Genomic DNA, 25,610 nt, shown 5'->3' with positions numbered 1-25,610 from the left:
CCCATAGATGTATCATCCACACAATAGTGCTGGTAAAAAAAACAAAAACCCATGTTTCATTTTACAACAACCCCAAGTCAACCATATTTTAACCTCACTTGTAACTAAAAACAACATCTAAATCGTGGAATAAATCTCGGTAAAAAGCAATTGATGTGGTAAAAATTGTGGGACTATTATCATATAACTGCTATCTACCTATATCAAATATTTGAGGGCTATCTAGAAAGTGAAAGACGTTTTGGACTGGGGCAGCAGCGGGCGGGACTAGGACCCATATCTTGGCATCGGAATGTTCCTACACTCAGTACGCAACCAGCTGTGGGTAGCTGGAGCATCTCGTCTTCTACAGCGGAGTTTTGAAATGAGCGCTGTGCTTGAAAATCCCGCCAGTTGTGAAGTGTGTGGTGTGATAAGGTTTTTGTTGGCAAAAAATTACAAACCAATTGAAATTTATTGCCAGGTTTGTGATGTGTATAGCCAGGGAATTATGAGTGAACCGCCAGATTTGGCGCAGAGTGACTAAAATCTGTTCCCAGCAATGAAGACGTGGCTCGCTACAAACGCTTTGACACTGATGCTAAACATGACTGTCATCGCATCAGTGGTTAACCACGCAAGCAGCAGATTTATACAGAGGGCAATTAAAAGCGTGTACTACATTACGATAAATGCCTCAATTTGAATGGTGTGGTTACTGGTTATAGAGAAAAATAGCCAAGAGTTTAGCTTAAAAATGTATGTAATTAAATTAGTTTTTTTTCACATTCTATATGGTATATTATTGCAAACCGTCTGTTACTTTCTAAATAGCTCTCCTATAATAGGCTACTGGTTTGATAACAAAGTACAGTAGAAGAATACTTTAAGTAGATGAGTTGACCTCAAACGATGTAAAAGTTTAACATTAAACACACTCAGATTCTACGCTTAAATGATCAGAAACTTATGTTTCATCACCAAACACCCCTACAAACGAAAATACAGCTTCTTTCAGGAAATATACATATTTATGTGTAGGACCCATTTGGGTCGATTCTTTCAGATTAGTGCTTTGACAAAATGAGTCATCAAAATAGAGTCACTAAAGTCATTTCCAGCATATTTTTGCACTAAAAAGAATTAGAATAATGAAAACATTTTCATTATTATTTGATATTTTCATTATAAGTATTTGGTAGGCCTATGAATGCAAATAAAATCTATGTAGTGCTAACTTCTGTTGATATATAGAATTTGTATTCTTTAAATTCTAAATGATTACCTCAATGCTGAGGCATTAAAATTTCCTCCCTCATCAAAGAACAATTTCCAAAGTTTTACTGTGACAGAAACAACCAAATTTCAGAATTATGTCATCCTAACAAAATTTTTGACCAGATCTTGTTAACATTTATCAACTATGTGCTGTCAAGAGTTTAAATTAAAGATCACTTTATCAAAAAGTCTGGCTACAGACCCACTAAGCTGCTAAGGAATAGTTTTTGACTATTGATAGATAAAAACTTTCTATAAAAAGAATGATTTAAAAGTAAAGCCATTAAATATACAGAGTGTTCAAAAAAGGTTGAGATATAATTTACTCAATTGATTCCTTGGGTAAAAATAAAGAGAAAATCAAGAGAAATATTTTTTCCAAAATCGCTTCCTTAACCAGATATCCTCCATTTGGTATTTTTTACATAAACATTTTTATATTTGAGTTTTTTCATCCAATCTTTATAAAACTTGGTAAGTATGTTAAGGTAGAAGAGACCCATGTTAGAAAAAATATTCATCTTTATTAAACTTTAAATTTCAAAATGGCGGCCATTTTAATTTTTTAAACTTAAATTACGGTACTCAAAAATGGATGATTTTATGAAAAAATGTCAAGAACACTTTTATTTATAATTTTAATTCCCTATCAAACAATACCAAGTTCAAAACGATTGAATGAGAAATAGCTGAAATATTATGATTTAGTTGTAAACGGGGCAAACCCGACTAGCTTCTGCCTTATTCTACCCCATTTTACAGCTAAAAATCGTAATATTTCAGCTCTTTCTCATTCGATCATTTTGAACTTGATATCGTTTGATAGGGAATTAAAAATGCTAAATAAAAGTGTTCTTGACATCTATACTAATATAAAATTGAGGCGGTGTCTGTCTGTCAGTCTGGGCAGCTTTGTCACGACTAAAATACCAAACCGATACAGCCAAAATTAAGCACAAACTAGATGGTCCACAAATCAAGGAATGTCATAGTTCTATTCACTTCCCATAGTTTCTCTTGGGCCACGCCCTTTGGATGTCCAAAGTTTTGAGGTGAAGTTTTCAAATGTAAATATTAATTGGTCTCCATGGAAGCATGAGAAAATTCACAATGTTTACCTTTGTGTTGACATTAAAATGTAAACAATCAGATGCTCAATATACAATAATTTCAGACAGCTGATCCAAAGAAATCAAATATGTTTTAGACAACTATGTGACAGGATTTTAATCCAAAACTTTATAGATTGTGTATTCTAAATCTATTTCAATGATTATGAAACAATTTTTCTCCCCGTTGCAAAGCATGGGTACAGCAGCTATTTTTTTCATAAAATCAGCCATTTTTGAGTAGTTTAAGTTTAAAAAATTAAAATGGCTGCCATTTTGAAATCTCAAGTTGAATCAAGATGATTTTAACGAATTTCCCTATAGGGAAGTAGCTATTACAGTAGGTGGCACGGTAAGACCAAAGCCTGGGACCGATTTACTTTTTCATTTATTTTTGATATCCCCAGAGGCCAAAAACACCATTTGTTCAAATTATAATTTTGTTTTGTTCTGACGCCACTAGGCGCGCGCCGATCTCATACATTTTGGTGTCAACAAAAACTGTATCACTGACCACACCGCACCTCATTCATAACTGGCAGTATTTTCAATCGCAGCGCTAATATTTCGTTGAAATTGTAAAAAATCGGGCAGCACTAGAATGCTCTTGGTGTCACAGCTGGACGCCAACTGAGTTGCCGAACGCACACGTACCAAAATGTATGAGTTTGACGAGTACCTAGCAGTGTTAGAATGAAACGTTCTTTAGTTTCTGGATGACCTAAATATATGTAGGCTATATGTATATGTACGTGAACGGGATAAATTTAGTAATTTTTGTCTGATTTTGATGAAATTTGGTTTAAACGTGCAAGGCAGGATAAACTTTAATGAGGTCGCGAACCAGCATGATCGGACCATGGGAACGGGGTTTAACGTTCATGGGGTAAAAATATGTTTTTCTCATTTTTGACTCTGAAAATACAAAGTTTACCAATTTATCTCTAGACCTTATTTAAAAGCTTTAGAAAACTAATAATTTAGTAGGTATATATATCAAAGTGGTTTTGTACAAGTATTGACATTGTACATAGAAAATTAACAAAATTGTAAAGTTAAAATTTCCATGTTATTCTTATGGAGGGTATTGTAAAATGTTGTAGTTTGCTTGTTTATGGATATATTTTGGCCAAACTTGGCCATTTTTTTATTTTATACTAAGCTATTAATTCTTATTAAAAAACAAACTTTATTTGTTTCCTTGTAGCAGCAAACCTAGGTACTCGTTAAACCTAATATTATTTAAATAATTTAATTGAAAATCAATTCAGACAAATGGAAATTTGCTTAGTCGGCAGGTTTGCTGCGACGGGGGTATTTCTTTCTAAAATTTTTTTTCTAACATATTTTTTTCTCTTCTACTTTAACACGTTTGCTGCTAGAATCCCTTTGGTAGTACAGTCGGAAATGCGACGCAGCCTCGGCGCGCCAGTGAATCAGCGAACGCAATAGCATTTAAATATTTCAGTCTTGACAGCGGCAAAACAGCGGTGGTGATGGTGCTGTGTTACCCTGAGAGTTGACGTAGTTTACTGAAAAACTCACAGGTATCAGCACTGCCTGATTCCGTAGCCAGTGTCTTTGTAATGTGGCTCAAAGAGAGAAAATCCCTGAAAATGGGACAAAAAGCGTTGCCAGACGGGATTTTACAGGAAATTTTACTACCAACCTAAACCCAACCTACACCAAATTAAAGTATAGGACCAGCACAACGTGCTGACATAGTTTAGTTGATCCCCGATAAATGCGAAGGTCACAATAGACCAACTTGTTTAACACTGCACCATTACTCCAACTGGAGTCGTATGCACGCTGTGCCAGTATGACTCCAATGGATATATGTTTAACAAAGTGATTTTAGAAAAATTGTTTCTTGATTTTTCTCTTTATTTTGACCCAAGGAATCACTAAGTAAATTATGCCCCCACCTTTTCACCCTGTATATCAAGCAGAAATTATGTTTAAAAATAATAGTAAAATGTTGTAGTGACATAGCTACTTTATACAAGGACCTTTATAAAATTTTAACTACATATTATGGTTCCTCTATGGATTTACGTCTCAAATTTGCAATTTAGTTACACCCAATAATTATTGCATTTGGTTTTGAGTACCATTAATGTGAAAATTTTGTAATAAATCACAAAATAAACATGCAACTACATGATGTTTATTAAGACAAAAGACCCATTATTTAGTCAAAAGACCCGTTCAAAGACTGTCAGGGTTACAGAACCATCTAAATAATGAGGTAAAATCCCACAGGAAAGTATATCACATATAAAAAAAAGCATACCAAGTTCAATTTATGGGAAAAATACTTAAACTGAGAGTTAGTGATATGAGCATAAACAAACCTGCAAACTTGGTAGTTGGCACAAACTGAAAGAGAAATGAGCTACACAACAAGAATATCGGCTAAATACACACAATACAAAAACATTAGAATGATACAATGTAATCTGTGACATACAAATACATTCAAATTTACTATCTTAACAAACAGTGAATGAATAATAGTAATATATGATTGAATCTAAACACAGCATGGACAAGTTGTCTCCACTAAAACAATTTATATAAATACTCATTTCAGTACATAACATTGATATAAAAAAGTAATAGTTTACATAATTTACATATAAGAAACATACAAGTTGTATAAGCAATTGCATCAAAATCCAAGACAGGTTATTCCACTACTAAGAGTCTATTTCTTCTTTTCTTCAATCACTCCACTCACTCAAAAGTCTTTCCAGTCCATCTTCTAGCATAAATATCACACAAGAAAACTGATTATAAACATACAAAGAATACAAGGAAATAAAACAAAGATTGTAATAAAAGTTTATATTTTTTATACATAATGTATACATTTCAGTCTTGATAAAATTTCTCACAGTTAAATTCATGTACAGTTTCATTGTAGGCAACAATCTATTATAATAGTTTAAAACTAAAATACCAGTTTGAAAATAGAATAGAAACACAATCTGTAAATGAGACATTCCGTTTAGTTATAAACGAACAACTTGATGAACAAAGGTATAATATAGAATGCTTCTAGGTGTCGAGATTGCTTTGGCAAAAAACTCAAACAAACAATTATAGTTGATTTCAATAATAGTCTTAACAACAATTTTGGGGCAATAATTGTTTAAGAGCGGAGCGCGAAAACAACTATCCATGCCATGGAATGGAACTTTTACGATGAGCAGTGAACGATACCATTCATCCCAATGCAAATATTTACACAAAAGTACTTGGTTTTAAATAATAAATTATCACATCCTATAATAATCCTGTTTCAAGTTGTCATAGCATAGTTTTACAATACAATATATTGAAAAGTAAACGGTTTAAAAATATTTCTTGTAAAAAGGAAGTACATACATTAGTGCTCCTGTTGAGATAAACAGGAACTTGGTTTGTTTGGGACAGGAAAAGTTTGTTTTGGAGAGTGAAATTATTGTTCGGGCAGGAAAAGAAATGTTTAGGACAGGCAAAATTAAAAATTAAGTTTCGATTGAGTGGAAATCAATGTTTTTTTAAAATTCCAGCGATTGGAAATGAGTTATTTTAGTAGGTATTTAGAGTATTGAAAAAGCATATCGTTATATAACATTAGTTAATACACTGAAACTGCAGGTGTGATATGAAACTGTATTATGTATGATTTCTTCCATATGTAAAAAATAAAAGATTTGTGACACATCAAAGTGTTGTTGAGGGAAGAATGATAGCATACATTGTGGTGTATCAGAGTTACTAAGTTTTAGTCTCCAGAGAAATGATAAAAGAAAATTTGAAACTAATATTGATTATGAAAATTGCATGTAAAAGCTGAACGTAAAAGATATTTAGGCTGTAACAAAAAATGAGTAAAAAAACCTTACGATAATTCAAAAGTTAAATCTAGAACTATCAATGACAAGAAAAATATGCATATAAGTTTTAGTCCAACTAAATCCTTCTAATAATCTAAGAACAAATATTTTGTACCTTAAATATTTTGTAACATAAAATTAGTAAACAGCAAAATCACACTTTATACATATTATTCCATTTTCAAGAAGTCAGAAGAACAGAGATAAGGATTAAGATAGGAAGGAATTTAAACATTCTACCATTTGCAGATGACATAGTATTAATTGCACACATTATTGAAGAAGTTAAAAATGGAACAAAAATTCTCATCAATCATACGAAAAATTGGGATTGCACATAAATGAGAACAAAACCAAGTTTATAAGATGCGGAAGAGGGCAAAATGATGATCAACTAAGGGACCAGAACCAAAAGCATTTTGAGATTGAAGAGTTTCAATTTCAAAAAGTTACTAATTTCCAATACTTGGGAGTCGTTCTCACATATTGTGTTAATAATGAAGACATAGAAATACAAAATAGATTAAACTTAGCACAAAAAAGTTTTTCAGCTTGCCACAAATTATTGAGCTCAAAAATACTACCCCACATCACCACAGAATCTACGTAAAAAATTTAGTGAACATTCTAGTATATTGCTTTGTAGGCTATGTATTGCAGTCTTTACCTTTAAGTATAAGTTTTTAAAAAGTGGGCAACTACTATAATTTTTTCAATATAGGCTTTACATACACACCCTCTTTTTTTATTAATATATCTTTTTAAAGTGATATATTTGCAAGAAGAAAAAAAATTCCTTATATCAATAATTGTTTTATAATAAGTTTTTTACTAACTAGGGAAACAATACTTTCATAGTACATTTTTAAATATTCATTTATATGACATCCAAAGGTGTTTAAGAACTTTGGATCTATAGAAAATGTCTACTTAACTATAATACTTATAAATGTTTCATGTAAGAAATCAATGAGTGCTGGAACCTCCTCAGGGACATATCCACAGATTAATATAAGTTCACCAAATATAATGCTTAATGCAAATGTTTATTCTAATAAAATGATAAATGTTAACACAATACTGAAGAAAATCTGGACCCAGTGCCTGATGAGTTATACTCGATCATTTGAGTTAGTACCTATTTGTGTGAACTAACAGCACTTCAGCATTCAGAAGTTATCATAAGTGTTGGATCAAAAATTTACAAACATTGTTTAAGTTGACACATTGAAATTGTGCAGTTATAGATCAAACTTATGTCATACTTATTGACATTTTAGGACATGTAACAATTAATTGTTTGCAAATTTAACTGGTAAACAGATTTACTTATTAATATGAAACATACTTTTACTATTAACTCACAAACAATGTTTTTCAGCAAATACAGTTATTTAAGACACAAAACTAGTCATTAAGACTATATCAACAAATTTGTAATGTGATAAATTATTTTTGTAACACTTTTTAAACACTTTGTATCTTATAAAAAATAGGCAATGCAATGACAACTTTTGGATTCAACTTTAATCCAACTTACACTGGAACTTTGTTATCCATTCAACAAAGTCTAATCCTGACATTTTGAAAAGTTTACAATTTGAAAATTAACAATACGGTACCACTAAAAGAATTATAATTACACTGGAAAACAAAAATATAAATAACCTTAAAAAATAATATATGTATATAAACAAAATTTTATGTACAAATAGTAAGCAACAACTTTAAAATATCACAGATATATCACAACCGCTTTTACTCATATCTCTAGTGAATTACATGTAGAAATGTGTCATCAGTTTTATTATTGCTGGACACATAATTTCCTTGGGAGAATATACCTAAACTAATGACGTAGGTAAGTAGAAAAGTCTTAGAACAGTCTTATAAGGCAATATTTCATTATTTGTAGAACGATACAATATTCTACTTAAACACATGCAACTCTCATTTTAAAATATATTTAACAGCTGAAAAGACTTGTGTACCTGCCTTTGGAACTGAAAACATATATTTAAACTATGAGAAAATAAAAACAAAGATTGTTGGTTTCTTGTTTATTTTGTCTTTGTTTCTAATAAGGGAAAATACATAATTTTATATTGAAAATAATAAAAGTTTGATTTACTTAGAGTTGAAATTTTAACCTAAACTTCGTCAAAAAACCACAATTAAACTTATCACTTTCATTTGGTTTTTTTAGATTCCGTTTAAAAAATTATTAGTGGTTGTTCTCTGACCATAACTAACTTTAGGACAGGTAATAATATTTATGTAAATAGCATAAAGTAGCTTATTTATTTATTTAAGTTTCAGTTGCTGTAACCCACAACACATTAGCCCCAAGGTGTACACAAGTCTCTAGGCGTAGTGTGTTGCTATCTTATCATCTACACTATCACGCACATGTAGGCCAAGGCCAGTACCTGACAGGGGATGTGAAGTAGGTAGGGTCTCGGGGATAGCCCCGTGTCCTGCCCCCGCGGCGGTTCTCGTAGAAAGTCGGTTCATAGTCATCCGGCGGCCGACGTCGACTGTGGAACCTGCCAACAGATAAAGGTGTCAGATGAGGTAAATTATATAATTTTTGTAAAAACTACCAAGAGTGATTTTTGGTAAGTTTGCATCAACATTTCAACATACATAGTTTGCACAACACTGACTAGTGTAAAATGTGAGATTTCTGTTTCAGTAAAATCAATCGTCACTATAAATTAGCAACGGCTACTTTAATTCAAGTTTTGAACCAAGTCTCACAATTATAAAAATGTTTTAAAAAATGGCCTCGAGAAATAGGTCTACCAGACATCAAGGGAATTGGATAGCAAATAGCTCCAGAATTATTGAGGGGTGGAATGTCCACTCCTAATAATCATTTATCAGTCCTTCCATAATCGATGCTATTAATCACTTAGATTTATTTACCTCTGAGGAGAGTTTCTACCCTGGAGAGGGCTTCTGAATCGTTCATCTCTTCTGCGAGGTGAAAAGTGTCTATCTCTTGGCGACGGAGTCCTGGAGAATGAACGAGAACGGGATCTGTGAACAAAACTTATCTTACAATAAAGGTGTAGGCCTAACCTGCATGAAAAACAATTTATAACAAGTAACTAGTTGAAACATTACAAAAGTCCCTTGATGATTTGGTCCCTGATTATTCTGACCCTCCAAAAATCTAACCAGAGTTAAATGTATTGCTAAATTAGAAAGCAACAATGTGTGAATGTATTGTACAGTTAAGTCGCACACCACACAGAACTGCCTGTTGCAGAATAAAGAGACATGGGGCTATTACTTTCAGGGACAAATCCAGGTTTGGAACCTGCAACTTACACATACGGACTGTGATTTTCTGTTATTACTATTGGCTATGTTAGAGTTTATTTTGAATACCAAATAATAATATCTGAATGGGCAAAGAGTTATTTGGGGATTCAGCCCAAAATTGAGGAACTATGGTAAACATTTTAATCCAACTCGTTTTCTTATTCAAAATGTTGAAGAAGTAACATTTAGGCTCAAAAATATGCTACTGCAAAGTATGTTGTCGTTATGTAACCTTAACATGCAACCAAAACCCACTAAGGCTATACACCATGTACAACATTAGACAAACCAAAAGCAATACTGCCTCTCAGTAAATGTGTATCTACAATATTTAAATGAATAAGCTCTGTGAATTCACAGTTTTTTGTTCTGTTTTAAATATATATATATGGGAAAGTGTATTTAAGATATGTAAAAAATTATATGCTTCAACAAGGGTACAATTTTATGTACTTGAGTCTATACTAAATAGAATTGGAGGAAACAGAGCAAGGTATATTACCCAACATTTAACTAATCTTGTTAAGGAGCATTTTCAAGGTTATGAAAGGAAATTCTTGTAGATTTATGGTACCACTGTACTCATACAAAATTAAGGTTTCCAATGATGAAATTTCAAGCAGAGCTTTGATATAGGTGTTTGTTTTAATTACATGTAAAATTGAACAGCACTTCAGTGTCTAAAGAGTAAAACATTGTTTTTTACCTAGTTCAGTAAGAAATGGGATCATGGATGGTATGACGTACAACCACTATACCACAAAATTTACTTACTTGCTGATAGTGAACGAAGGGCTGCGTCGCTTTACAGGGGTCCTCGACCTTGACCTCACCTCCCTACGTGGCGGAGTGCGCGACTTGCTGCGGCTGCGGTGCAGAGAGCGTGACCGAGCGCCGCGCGGGTGTGACACAGGTGAGGGGGAGTGGCGGCGAGGAGGGGGAGAGGGACTGCGTGTTCGGGTCCTCGACCTCTGCCGAACTGGTGGGGGGGTCGGGGAAACAGTGCCCCTGTACAAACAACATTCCAGTTATAATTTTGAAATTTAAGAATATGTTCCAATATATTGGAATAATTTGTTTTCCTTTAATGGGTTTTAAGTTTTAACAAAGCAGTTGTGTATTATTTAGTATTTAAATTTCATCAAATAATAGTTTAAAGCCAAAAAGAATTGGGGAAAAATGGACTGAGAAAAATTCAAGTAGGCTCATATTGAGTGTAAGGAAGACAGTTTTAGAATTAAAATAAAGACTACAGATAGAATTAGTTTTCAGAATTTAGTTATAAAGAAAAATTAGTTTATTAATTTTGTTGTAGTTCAACTAAAAACTGGATCCCCCACCAACTCTGCACATTTTTTGTGAGTGGAGTTTATTATTGAAGTATGAAAGGAGAGAAAACAATGTACACAATGATAGATTCACAAGCAAATGGTTCAGTGTGTTTCACACAGTGTCTGTTCATGCAAATTATCCTTTTAGTAACACTTTAAAAATATTGGACCATACTTGTTCGGTAAACAAACGTTTAAAACAGTTTTTTTTTCAAATGGTTATATGCAATGGTTAATAAATATCACTATGTTAAAAATTTAAAAACAAAAGTCAGTCTAGATCGGACATCACCTATTGACAAAATGTTCTCTACAAACTGTTCAAGATTGAAACCAGACACTGTGGAAACAATAAGCAAGGTTGGCAGAGGATACCTTTGTAAAGACAGAGAAAAAGGCTCGTTTCACCTCCTACTTTTGAATATCGTTTGGTAACTTGATGATACCAGTTCAAATAAAAATCCAAATACAAATTAATATATATTTTAATGTACTTGTAAGTGTTGAACAATTGATAAAACTTCACAAAACATGAACTATATATAGCTTAATCAATGTTTTGTTAATACAGAGACCAAGTTTTACAATGAATCTTTTTGTAATTTAGCTTCTTTCACAAAACGTCATCAACAGGTAACTTTTGTACAACATCAACAAGTAACTTTTGTACGGCATCAACTTTTGTACGACATCAACAAGTAACTTTTGTAAACCAATTCACAAAGTCCAGAGCCTCTTTCTCATCGCAGCGCTTGGCATATTCTACCTTTTCCGATGATGTAAAGGAGGAGAGCGAGACCTAGAAGCTCTTGATCTCGGTCGAGGACTGAGAGATCGTGAGAATGAGCGTTTGCGCCTCCTGATGCGTTCCCGTTCTTTGTCCTTCTCTCGCAAAATCTTCTCAAAAGCCGACAACGGATCGTCGATGGCCCTAACAGTGGTAAACAAACAGTGAAAACACCAACCCAAACACACCCCCACACCCCACATGCAAGTTGATTGAATCCTGTGGTTCAATAGATACAGTACTTGGCATTATGATGCTTCTTCTGGATGCATCTTACCCTTTAAATGTATGAACCTGTTGCTCCTCTCACAATGTTGGTTAAGCTTGTCATGACAAGCAAGCTACAGACAGATTATTTTGACCGTAAAATTTTTTGTCCCAAATACTTATGATACAATAGGCCAATATACAACTAATTGATCTCTAAGTTTGCTTGGTAACAAGTTATAATATCTATACTAATCAGTTTGCTTCTTACAGCAACATTCACAAGTAGGACGGTAAGATCACTAAGATCAGTAATATTTGTAAACACAGAACAAGTGTTTGCCTTTTGTCCTTTTTCTATCCAGCCATATTTGTATCTTTCAATCAGCCATGACAATCAAAATAAACCTAGATAGAATAGGATTCATAACAAATTGTCTATTTTTTACAATTACAATAAGCTTGTGACAAAAAAAAAAAAAAAATAACTGAAAACGGCCACTATCAATCATTTACATAATCCAAAAGAAAACACAAGCAGGTAACAAAAAATCAAGAAAATGTGACACACATTAAAAATGGAAGTAGGCCTACTGTATTTACAAAGCAAGGTAGGCAATTGATATGGACAATTATTAATTGGTTTATTTTAAAGGTTATTTTGACAAATACAGGGTATTTTTAAAAGAGTGCCGGGATTTTAAACGGTCGTTGCTCAGGGACTATTCAAGATAATTAAACGATTTAAACGTCAAATTGAAGGGAAAAGAACAAAGTTTTGTTCCCACTCTTTGATCCAATTCGGAATGATTTAATAAAGTTCAGATTTTGTTTAATCTTATATGAGCGTAAAACTGGCAAAGTATGTACACTTAGGACGATCGGCAGGTTTATCTGATGTCTTAAATCAATCTCTTTAGACACAAAGACTCTATCTTTTACAGATAACACTATAAAGTGACCAATTTAGGTTTTTTCAACTGAAGACTTTGTCGGGCAATCGATTTTTTCGGGCTTCTGATGCAGATTTGTCGGATTTCTTTGACTATGTCATCGTTTGTTTTTAGCCGGCCAGGTGAATGTCTTTTCAAAACACTAAGGTGCCATGAAGCTCATTAAACCAGCTTCAAGTTTCTTTATCATCAAGTAGATTTAAATTTGGTTTAATTTAGCAATGGATATAAACTCTGCGAACCACAAATTACAATCTGTGCCTTCTGTGCCGTAAACGTCGTACTTGCAACTGGCGTCAGGCGTATGAGTAACAATAGTGGCCTACCACTGCGCACCTGTTTTGCACAGGTTTGCAAAACTTGGTTATTTTTAGCTCCAATTTGAGGTATAAAACGTTTAGTTACCTTGAATAGTACCCAAGCAATGATCATTTAAAAATCCCGGCATTTTTTTAAAAACACCCTGTATTTAAGCCAACTTAGTTTAATTTGTAAATTGAATCTATTAACTTATTCTTATAAATCTACTTGTGCGATATTTATCAATCTAATAAGTATATAAACACACAAAAAAATCTTGTTTGCAGAAACAAATTTTACTTCAAATTAGGGATGGTCAAGTCTCAAAATTTCGGGAAATTTTCGGGAAATTTTAAATCTTGTTACACGAGACGAGATTTCTTTTTGGCCGAGATTTTTATCGAGACGAGAATTAAAAAAAAAAAAAAAAAAAAAAAAAAAATTAAAAACGCCTGCAGAAAGTCAATGCAATACCCGCAATACAGGAGCGTGTTGTAGTTGCGTTTCCTTTGTGAAGGCGTTCTTATTTAATTAATTCTTTAAATGTAAATATTACTTTAATTATTTTAATAATATTACTTTAATAACATTTGAGAAGTTTTGTTAAGTGTAAGCAGTATGAGGAATGTTTTATTACTGTACTATAAAAAGCCAAAACAAGTAACTATTTTATAAAAATTAATATTGCTTTTATTTTATGATTTATTTTATTTTAGGATAAGTTGAACTCTATCCTAACTGATATCACTATGTTTTCTAATCGTAGGCATTTTTAATAAGTTAGGCGTGATTAATAAAAAAATGTTATGCTGATGTTTTTTAATAAAAGATTGTAAATATTCTTGCCTATTATCATTATTTTTGTATTTAAACAGTCATCTAACAATGTTACAAAATCAGGTAAAAATTTTGAACGTGCATTTCCCGTTGTGTATGAGAAGGGAAATCCCGTCTCGATCTCGTCTCGAAATTTTATGAGAAATAAAAAATCTCGTCTCGTCTCGTCTCGAACTAAAAATCCAATCTCGTCCATCCCTACTTCAAATTTCTATGTGCATGTGTATTAAAATTATAAAACCTAACCGTTTGAAAAATGTCAACAGGAAAGAGCATGTGCACAGTTGAAGCAACAATCTACTAGAACAGAGTACAAGGTAAAGATATTGTTAGAACCCAACTTAAGAACTACTTTTGCAACTTACCCTGGAGGCAGATTATTCCTGTCATGGTACCCTCCGTGTATCCGACTGCCTCCTCTCCGGATATAGGGTCTGCCGTATCCTGGCCGCATGTTCCCTACGGAGATAACACAGAATAAATAACTAATTTAAATAATGAGGGTTCATATTGTTGCATAGTAGCAAACAAATTGTAAGTATAAAGCTATACCATATCCATTGTACTTAGTCCAAAAACCAAAGTGTTAACTATGTTAAGTACTCAATCCTCAATCACAAAACTTTGTATTAAAAATAGAAAAAAATACATCTAAATAATATTACTAGTCAGTAACACATAACCATGTGTTATTGGCCAGTAGATTGTCTTACCTCTTGGCTCCACAGGAGGGTAGCTGGGAGTCGGACCAGGACCCAGATTGGGGTACGGCAACGGAACTCTCGGATAGTTTGGTGGAGGACCACCATAACCTGGCGGAGGACCTACAGAGCATGTAAACTATGAAGCTGTGCATATATAGACCCGTCAAATCAGACAAAGGTAAAATGTTTTTTTTAAACAACCAACTTTATTTTAATTCAAACATCACACACAACACCCCAACAGAAATACTGGAGAGGGGAGGGGAGTGTAGAGACAATGGAACCTGCGAGTGATAAGAAAATGTGTGTGATACCTGACCAGCTGTGTATCCTACCGATCCTACAGTCTACTTATCCTCATCTACTTAGTTGTCAAATAAACTATTAGATACTTTTATTTTCTCATCAATTTCATGTATGAGGATTAATCTTAGCAGATAGTCATCCAGTTCAGCAGGTAAGCCCAAGAAATTTATACTAACTTAGAGAAATGTGATATCAGATATTCAAAACAAGAAAATCTATTTACAAATACAAAACATACCGTAGTTGGCCGGTGGGTAAGCAGTTGAGGTTATCGGGTAAGTGTTGACTGGAGGAGGTACTGAAGTGTCAGGAAGTGTGGTTCTCTCATCAACAGTCGGAGTGGCAGACCTATCCCTGGACAAACCAGTCAGAGTTAAGACTACAGTATTACTAAATAAACCAGTTACCTTAATTGTTGCTTTGAAAACAGAGCATAAATAATGACTGTTGAATGTAAGGAGATTTGAGAGTAGTTCTTTATCCATTTTAAAGTTGTTTTTTTTTATATGATGTGTGATGTGTGATGTGTGTGTGTGTTATGTGTGATTTTATAGTAACTTCATGTTATCAAATTAAACTGGTTAAAAGTATGTTAAACCCCATGGTGATGGCTTTATTAGTAGGCCTATGCCTATTTTATGCCATTAGTGTTTTCCAAGATTAATTGGCCTCATACACCCCATAGGGTTAATCCCATTAAAAAATTGTCGAATTAGACCACTTAATCCAACAGGGTTTTTCACAATATAGTAATTTTGTAGGCCCCCCAAGTTACGCAAACTTTTTACAGCAATACAAAACCACAATTAACCTATATTAAACTTGCTTTCACTGTTTGGTGGCTTATTACAGAAACATACACAGTAGTGTTGTCTTATCCAGCAAAAAATATCTTTCTTAGAACATCAGTGTAGACAAGAACTAACTTGGAGCCGTTGTATCAGACAATGATATTAACTACTCCTATCAGAATACAAAAACTGCAAACAAAGAGAGCTAAATTATGACTTACGGTTGAGAATACTGTGGTATTCTATCCCTCTCTTTGGATGAGTTATTGTGCATCGGTCTGTTGGTTCTGGGAGAGTCAACGTCGGGAGTCTCGACAAGGTTGATCACCTCCGGAGGCCTGTTGTTGCCCAGGGCCTGTATGCTCTGTCCCTGAGGAGGCTCGAGGGCTCGGACTGGCTGTGATCGCTGGTACCCGGTCTTGTTCAGCCAGGTGTCCACACTTTTACGCAAGTAGCGGTTGGGTATCATAGTGTCCGGAGAGATACCGATCTCACCACAGTCTGGGCACTTGTGGTTCTCAGACTCCAGCAGCACCGTGCGTATGCCTACAACGTATTGAATCTCTTGTCATATCGTGATTACCTAGAGCTTGGTTGATTAAAAAGCTCACTGGTGGGTGGTTTACTTTTGAGTGGTGTGCAACTTCATTTAATAAAGTTAACTATGATTAAACAGATGGGAGTAAAATACCGATTTGTTCAATTTTACTCCATCTTTGGTTCTTTAACCAATGGAAGCAAAACCAAACTAACCAAAATGGGTGTGCCCAACCGAATGAGTCAATGACATTGAGCTAAAATTCTTGATTGGAAAGAAACAGAAATAACAGCGAAACAAAGTTCTTTAAACATTGACAGGTGTTAGACAATGGAAAACTTCTAGTTGTACGGAAGATGATAGAGTGGACTTAAAATGAAAACTGATAAGGTGATTTGTTGAAGGGATGGTTTGAAAATAAGAAAAAATGATAAAGGATACTGCAATTAACTTTTTTCAAAGATTAGCTTACCATAAAACAACTATTAAAAATTCTGTAGTTTTCCAAATGAATAGCTGTAATGTACCGTATTTAAATATAATTTGAAATAATAAGTTGACTTGTTACTAAACTTGATGACATTTCATCACCAATTAATACAACCGATTTTATCATATGATGTCATGTCATAAAAGGTTATCTACATATAAAGCAATCTCATTGAATGTATATCTCGCACTACATTTCTTGTTTCTTCCCTCTAATAACTGACCACCAAAACATAACATTCAGTTGTCAAGCATCTACTGTCTTCCGTTGTGTCAAACATGGCTGTGTGTATTTAATTTTATGACCTGATCGTGACCAATGAGAGAATCAAAACAATATAAGGTTAAATTATAAAATTGAAATTGACAATAAAATTGTTAAAAAACTTTTGTTTAACTTGAAATGTTTAATTGTTCACATTTATTTCTAAACAATGATCTTGTGAGAATTAGCTAATCTACTTCAACGACTCGACAAGATCAAATGATGTATAATTAACAACTGAACATTATAGCTTGTTCAATAGGTATCAATGTTTTAAGATGATGAAAACATTACATATAAATGTGTCACACGAGTATTGTAGATATGAGACTGTATACTAGACCTACATTCATCACAGAATGAACATCCACAGCAAGGAATCATAACAGTGTCTGTGAGCAGGTCATGACAGATGGGGCACACCAGCTCCTCTGGTATGTGCGGCTTAGCTTCCACCTCCTCTAGAGGCATGCTGGGCTTCTTCCCTTCTATGTAAGCCTGGCTGAAAATGCAAATACAGTTGTCAACTAAACTACACTTTGAACAATCTACGTTAAAACTAGTAGGCACAGCTTTCAACAAAGTAACTAGAGAATAGTATAAGCCTTGGAACTTACTTAGTTATAAGCCTTAGAATTTGCAAAGCAAGGGGTAAGACGGTACAGTAAAAGAATGAACTCTACAGACCAAATTTAGTGGCGACCACCAGGCCCTAGATAATGATGTCATGGATCCGTAGTGTATCGCTCTAGACACTGAGCCAACAATACCCCCAATTACAGTCAGTCTTGGCAGCAAAGTGCACAACCACAAAACGTGAACACGGTCTATTTCAAAGACCGTAAACAAATTATGTGATTCAAAGAACTTAGATTTGAATCGATGCGATTCGATTCGGTGCAGCACGGCATGATTTTCTTTCAAAATTATTTACATGTGTTTCTGTAATGGATCGTTTACCTTAAAAAAAAGGTTAAAGTAAAAAAATTTACTAAATAAAATGAACAAGAGGATAGTTGCTGACCTAACCTCCAGCTGATGGACACTGCTAATTTTATGGTTGGTCTAAAGAAATCCAGACTTCACTAACAATTAGAATAAGCCTATACCTAAGCAACTGTTATTATTATTGACCTGTACGGAAAATTTAGTTTATTTTACGATGTACGGTAACTTAATTTCCACTTTTATATTGTTGGATTTCTCAATACTTTCGGTTCATTCTTAGGATCAGGACGAACAAAAAAGTTGATAATCAGTGTTTATTGTCTATTAGATACATTAGTACATGTTATGTAGCCTAATAAATAGATGTGAAATTAAAAATAAATATTGAAATGAATAAAAGTTTGTGTTTCACTTAACAAATTTCAAGATCAGTGAGTAGGCCTACCAAAAAGATAGTATTTATTAATTAGAACTTAAATCGTAAATAATGACATTTTCTCACTAGTTGTATCTTCCTAGTGACAGACGACACTACCACAAAAACTCAACTCTTACTCTCTACAGCGAACTGCAAGTGTTTAGTGTGAAGCATCCCCCTTCCCCCACCCACACCCTAACAGGACAAGGCGTAGGAAGATACAGTTTGGCAGAATTTGCACTTGCTGTAAAGCCTGGTTCACATGTCCTCCCTCACCCTCAGTCGCTTAGAGAATTCTACTTAACAAATGTTTGTGAGTATTAATTTTAAAATAAATGTTTTAATTTGACTAAAGCATGAGATCTGATAAACTTCCTCTAACTCATCAATAGGCTTATCAGTATTTAACTAAATCATATGTCAGTTTTTTTTTTTCTTGTAAAAGCAATGCATCGATTTACTTAACTCATTATAAATTTTAAAAATTTTACGTTAATCTTGGCCAAGTGTTGGTATTGCTATAACCAGCTGATCTCTAGTTGTTGAAAACATTATGTTATGATTTCTTAGAATAAACACTATCTTGTTTCGAATTAATTATTTAATTAAAATAGTTTTAATTAATACATAAATGAACATGGTGTCAGTAGTACCGAATCCACTGGACTTAAGTGACCCAACGCGAGTACGAGAAAACTGGGAAGTGTTCAAGAAACAATGGAAGAACTATTTGATATTAGCTGAAGCAGGAGCATTAGGTGGTACAAGGTTAAGTACACCTAAACTGAAGATGGCCATGTTTTCAACAGTAATAGGCCGTGATGGACTATGTTTGATTGAAAGAATACTTGGCTCCAATGAATCAACCCTGGATCAGGTAATTGAAGCTTTGGATAAGTATTTTTTAGGGACAAACAATTCTTTGTATGAGAGATTTATTTTTAATGGCATTGTTCAAAAGACTGATGAAACGATTAAAGACTTCATAGGTCGTCTAAAAGAGCAAATACGATTGTGTGACATTGATTCTTTAGCAAATCTCGACAAGACAGGCCTTGAAGATACTCTAATTCGCGACCAACTTGTAGTAGGTATAACCAATACTGAATTAAAAAGAACACTTTTGCGTAGAAAAGACCTAAAACTTGATGAGGCTATAGAAATATGTATGCATCATGAAACAACTGAAAGGTTTGTTACAAAAATGACAGTGAAATCAGAAGATGCGGAATTTCAAGCAAAGAGTAGACACTTAGATAACAAATGGAAGTGTCGTTTTTGTGGTAAAAAACATATTAAGGGAGCAAAAAACTGCCCTGCGTTTGGCAAAGTTTGCACCACCTGTAAAAGGAAGAACCATTTTAGCAGCGTGTGTCAAAGTCCCGGTAAAATTATTCTGGTCCAAGATAATGTCAGTGAATCAAATCAAGATAGCCAAGGTGAAGAGGAAGTGATGGAACTTAACGATGTCCAGTATAAAAAACGACTTTTTGTAAAAATGATGGTCAACAAAAAGCTCAGAAAGTTCCAGCTTGACTCAGGTGCAACTTGTAACGTTATGGGGCTACGAGATCTAAAAACTATTCTGGACGATGAGAATCCTAAACTTAATAGTAGCTCCACTACTTTGTGTTTCTATGTCGGGTCATCCCAAAACTCACTAGGCAGCATTGTGCTGAAAGCAAAATTCAAAAAGAATATTTTTGATTTAAAGTTTGAAATTCTGAACTCTGAGAGAAATCCTCTTATAGGAGCAGCAGATTGTCTTCGACTAGGTTTGATTACGACAGATGAAGAGGTTTTCCAGGCTCTCACAGCATCTAACCAAACAGCCACACATCAACATACGATATTTGATAAATTTCCTACTGTATTTGAAGGATTAGGTTGTTTTGAAGGTCTTTGCAGCATAAGAACTGACCCATCGGTACCACCTTCAATAGCAGCACCCAGGCGACAGCCTCTAGCATTGAAGAAAGAAATATGTGCTGAATTAGATAGACTTGAACAGCTCGGAGTCATCGTCAAGGTAACAGAGCCTACTGATTGGGTCAGTAGTTTAGTAGTAGTGAAGAAACCTAACAAGATACGACTTTGTATAGATCCTTTTCACCTGAATAAAGCCATTAAAAGATCTCATTATCAAGCACCAACTATTGAGGAAATAGCTCCACAGCTATATGGAGCAAAGTTCTTTAGTGTTCTGGACCTTAAGGATGGGTTTTGGCATGTAAAGCTAAATGAGGAATCAAGCAGGCTAACTACGTTTTGGACCCCCAAAGGGAGATTTCGTTGGACTAGACTACCTTTTGGTGTTGCTAATGCTCCTGAAGAGTTTCAACGAAGAATTCACAAAAACCTTGAGGGCCTTGAAGGAGTTGTGGCAATAGCTGATGATGTTATGGTATTTGGAAAAGGAAACACCGTTCAAGAAGCTAAGATTGACCATGACAAGAAGCTGAATGCCCTTCTGCAACAAGCTCAGCTTAAAGGGTTAAAGTTAGTGCAATATCATCTGCAGAGAACAGCTGAAGCTAAACAAAGGCACCGTAGCTGTTATGAACTGAATAGAACTAAGTTGGCTACTGAAGTTGTTAGCCGTGATGGCAAAACTTATAGCCTAGCTTAGCTAAACTAAAATAAATAAATGTTAAAATAAAACATCTATCCCTGTCGGGTGTTGTTATCGAAATCGACTTTTGGCATTAGATTCTTGATACCGATAATCGACACATCCCTATCTAAAACTCATATTAGAGGCTGAATCGAATAGAAATTTCAATGTATTTTTGAAGCATCGCCCACCACTGAAAAAGATTTAACAGCCCATTTGTTTGACAACCACAAGTGTAAAAAAACATTAAACTAAATTTCTAAGCGCCTTTCGCCTTTAAATAAATTTTTAGGATGAATTACAGGTTCAACTTACCGATCAATCGACGGTACAGCAAACTGTCCAGTAGGGGTCATCATGGCTCCAGGTACTTGAGGACCTTCCACTGGAACCATAAAACTCCGGGGGATCCCTGTACTCTTCCTGATCTCTGGCTGATTCTCCTGAGGGAATAACAAGGAAAAGTAAGATCATTTCTACTAAACATTAGAGAAGATTGCAAATGGTAGAGAGAATTTAACATATTATGTAAAATAGTAGTTTTATGTTTTAATAGGCTATACAATGTTTATCAGTTACAAGATCAAGTTTAAAGTTTTGGGATCCACAAATGGTAGCTCTAAACGATAAGAATAAAAAATACTTTAAAGCGCAGAGATAAGGACACAATGCTGATATAAATCAGTCTGTGAGGTGAGGTAACTCAAGGATTGTACAAACATGCAAGACATCTGCAGACAAGACAAGGTTGTAGTTCACTGATAATACTATTGCTATAACTTATGGGAACTCAGTGAAGAATACAAGTCTTATATAATTTATTACCAAGCCGAATGGTTAATGAAACGGGATAATTAGTAGATCTTCAATACCCTTTAAAATTTAATCATTACTAGTTGCTCAGCCCAAGCTCCACAAGGGAGTAAAATTGCTCAAGTAAATAAAACATGGTTCTCTCAATGATAATAAAGGGAAAATTCAAAGAATTAATTATTTATTTTGATGAATATTTCTTTAGTTGATGTATTTGCTATCAGCTTTGTGGTAGCCTAAATCATAACTAATATCTTCATCGTAATGTAGACATACAAAATCAATAAAAAGGAAAAAAAGCTTTTTCATTGGCAAAAAAAGAATCAAACAAATATAAGTAAAAACAAATATAAGTACAGTAGACCCCCTCTTAACCCACCTCACATTAAACAATTATCGGATTATCCGCCTTCAATCATAAAATATTACTGTTTAGTGTTTGTTTTAACTTTAACCGACCTTGCTTTGAGAACAGTTCAGTTTAGCCACCGCTTTCTAGGAACCTCAGCACTTCAAATTCCCACGCTCGGCGATGGGAGCTATACGCTTATCTCCACAGGATGTGACCAAGAAGAAGTTATTTTGTATTTACTGAATCCCAAAAAATTGTGTTTCTGAAAACAGCCTCTATTTTTGTAATAAAATCTAGAATTATCGCTAGAGTAAACAAACTACGCAGCTTGTAGGGAGGGTAGGGGAGGGGGGTTAATGAATCCAAGGTCAAGATAGTTTTTAGGACTCGAGCGTCTAATGAGAGGCTATAAATAAACATCCTGTCTTGTAACAATTGATTGTTAGTACTTATAATTTCGACAAAAAGTTCTGTACTGGATAGGATTAGAAAGCACCAATAATATTACATCAATTAAAATATTAAGTTACATTAATTAATATTACATTACTAAAAATATTTAAATAAGAATTTTTACTGACTCTTGTCTACAACTACAATTTATTCCGTGAAAGTATTTGACTTAACTGTGTTTTGTGTTTGTTTTTTTTTTTGTGACTATTCTATCAATACGAAAAAAAGGAGATTTGTAGTTTATTTAAAAAAGATGAAAGTAGGCTACTAAAAAATAATGATTATATAATTCTAAATGAATAATACTTCATTTTGCTAAAAACTCTAAACCTCGGTCTTTTATAAATCATCTTCGTCTCCCGCAGTCAAAGTCAAACCATAACCGCCCTCCGTAATGACAAAAAAAGCGTGAATGTTTTGGTCGCAACATTTTAACAGACCCGTTATGCGATCGCCAAAGTAAGCAATCGGCTCGACTCAACCTATTTTTGTAGTTAAAGAATTTTAATAATAGTAGGCCTACGATTTTTCAAATATTTGATCATACAAATGTGTTACGTTCCCAATTGATTTGGATAATTGGAGTACCACTGTACCTCATGTAACATGATTGATTCACTCACCTGGTTCTGTCCTAAGCGACAATCCTTGATCCAATGTCCAGCCTGATGACACTTGTAACACCTGTAGTTGGGGGGCACTTCTCCTACCTGTGTTGTTCCTCTGATACGAGCATAGCTGCAACATTTACAAAATGTTTCATTGAAACAAGGACATTATGAAAAGCAAGCATCATTTTCATCTCACCAACTAACCAGCGACTCACACTGTTTTCAGTTGACATGACACCATAAAAAACAACTTTGCAATACCTGTTTCTTCGATATTCAAATTTTAAATCAATGGAAATTTTATTAGTTTTAAACCGTGATCAGAAATACAAATTTTGATGACAAATATTTTCATATACCTATAGAAAATGTCATTAAAGTATAGAGAGAAAAAATTAAATGACACACAACTTCCTTACTACAAGGTGTAACAAAGAGAACAGAATATTACCATCCATCCCAAGATATTTCAAAATCATAAATTGATTTTGAAATTATTATTTTATTTTGACGTTTAATTTTTGTACCTGCACGATTAGAAGCTTTTAAACATTTTTGGTAAGGGGACGGTTCAAAACCTGGTCTTGTGCAAATTTAACGTTGACCAACGTTGACCTTTTTGTCTAATTGACTAATGGTTGTTGTTTAGGTGTTTTTTGCTACTTGAAACTGTAATTAATCAATATTGTTGTAACTAGTATGAAAAGCAATAAAAACTGGATTTATTCTTATCGTGTAAAATACCCCCGCCGCAGCAATCCTGCAGACTAAGCGAATTTCCATTGGACTCCATTGACTGAAATGTCTACTTAAAAATATAACATTTATTCCCGATTTAAATAGAATTAGTTTAACAAGTACTTAGGTTTGCTGCATCAGGGAGGGTAAAACTGTTTTTTTTTTTTTTTTTTGTAAAATGTTAATAGTTAGTAGGAAATAAAAACATTTTCCAAATTTGATCAAAATATGTTCATAAACAAGCAAACTACAACAGTTTACTTATTCTCCATAAGAATAACATGGGAATTTTAAATTTACAATTTTGTGGAATTTTCTCCGTAACCATTAGGCGCATAATAACGCTTCAATATACTAAATTATTTGTTTTTTTAAGCTCTACAAAATGGTTTGGAAAGAAATTGCAAAATTTTATGTTTTTTGGGTCAAAAATGGGAAAAACCTATTTTTACCCCATAAAACCCCCCATAAACCCCCGTTCCCATGATCCGATCAGGCTGGATCGCGAACTCGTTCGAATAAACGTAGGTTTACACGTTTGTACCAAATTTCATCAAAATCGGATCATTTTTGCTTGAGTTATCGTGCTAACGGACACATATATATATATATAAATATATAAATATATATATACAGTATATATATATATATAAATTTGAACGAATGGTGTTTTTGGCCTCTAGGGACCTCAAAACGAAAAAAAAAATCGGTCCCGCGTCCAGGTCTTACCATGAGTACTACCGTAATAGCTTATTCCCTATGGGAAATTCGCTAAAAGGTCAAATTCATCAACAACATACTTGACTGGATCATAGTCTTGGGTGGACTGTGTCATCATCGCCGCAATCTTGTCATCTTCACTGGCGTCGAGACTGGACAAGTCCACAGCCTGTAAAACATGGAAAAAGAATTAGTCATTTTAAAGGTAGGCTACATACATATTTTTTATGTATTTAACGGTATTTAAGTAGACAATGTGATGTTAAAAATCAAACAAAACTTTTTCACAGTGATAGTCAATGGTTGTATGTAATAATGAACTTCAAATCAATTACGAGGGACTATGATATTTAGTAATCAACTAAGATCAAATTAATGCAATTAAGGAAGGGTTTAATTTCACCACCTGATCAAAGGAGACTGACTAAAAATTATCAAACTACAAATTTTTCACTACCTAGTAGTTAGTTTTGAAAGGTTGAAATTGAAATTGTTTAATTAACTAAGTTTTTTAATCAGCATTATCTTAATATTTTAATATTGACACAGCCTTAAAGCCACCGTTCCTTTATGCAAAAAGATCAATATTTAGTTATCTAATTAACCTCTTGAATCCCAAGTATTGGCATAGCCAGGACTTCCCCCCAGCCCGGGTTTTTTTTGCGAATTTGCAGACATTTAGAAAAAAAATTGTATACAATCTAATTATGAAGTAAACATAGTCATATATGGATTTATTTTGTTCAGAAAGAACAGGAGAAGCTGAAAATAGTATAAAAAGTAAAAAAAAATCATTTTAATTTTTTTAAATGTAAGATAACATAAAAAAATGTAAATTTTTTCCTAGAAATT

General features: G+C 33.8%; 1 protein-coding gene across 4 annotated transcripts in view; it reads right to left on the bottom strand.

Moving 5' to 3' along the window:
- Positions 1 to 25,610, bottom strand: part of LOC128999299 (E3 ubiquitin-protein ligase RBBP6-like) — a 70,536-nt gene that overhangs the window by 22,725 nt on the left and 22,201 nt on the right. The window contains exons 6-17 of one of the 4 annotated variants that reach the window (XM_054425716.1): positions 24,839 to 24,927; positions 23,313 to 23,427; positions 21,387 to 21,514; positions 17,439 to 17,593; positions 16,021 to 16,345; positions 15,247 to 15,362; positions 14,712 to 14,822; positions 14,364 to 14,457; positions 11,681 to 11,845; positions 10,358 to 10,591; positions 9,182 to 9,307; positions 8,683 to 8,799 (exon numbers count right to left, since the gene is read on the bottom strand). In XM_054425716.1, the coding sequence (XP_054281691.1) occupies positions 8,683 to 8,799; positions 9,182 to 9,307; positions 10,358 to 10,591; positions 11,681 to 11,845; positions 14,364 to 14,457; positions 14,712 to 14,822; positions 15,247 to 15,362; positions 16,021 to 16,345; positions 17,439 to 17,593; positions 21,387 to 21,514; positions 23,313 to 23,427; positions 24,839 to 24,927 (1,775 nt within the window). The remainder of the gene's footprint in view (positions 1 to 8,682; positions 8,800 to 9,181; positions 9,308 to 10,357; positions 10,592 to 11,680; positions 11,846 to 14,363; positions 14,458 to 14,711; positions 14,823 to 15,246; positions 15,363 to 16,020; positions 16,346 to 17,438; positions 17,594 to 21,386; positions 21,515 to 23,312; positions 23,428 to 24,838; positions 24,928 to 25,610) is intronic. The other 3 variants (XM_054425718.1, XM_054425717.1, XM_054425719.1) reach the window with 3 other exon arrangements.

The sequence above is a fragment of the Macrosteles quadrilineatus genome, unplaced genomic scaffold, assembly GCF_028750875.1.
Source record: "Macrosteles quadrilineatus isolate MER2022 unplaced genomic scaffold, UCM_ALF_1.0 Scaffold_8__2_contigs__length_117827958, whole genome shotgun sequence".
In the NCBI taxonomy this organism is placed as follows: Eukaryota; Metazoa; Arthropoda; class Insecta; order Hemiptera; family Cicadellidae; genus Macrosteles; species Macrosteles quadrilineatus.
Note: the sequence above shows the minus strand (reverse complement) of the source record. Positions and strands in the feature narration are given on the sequence as shown.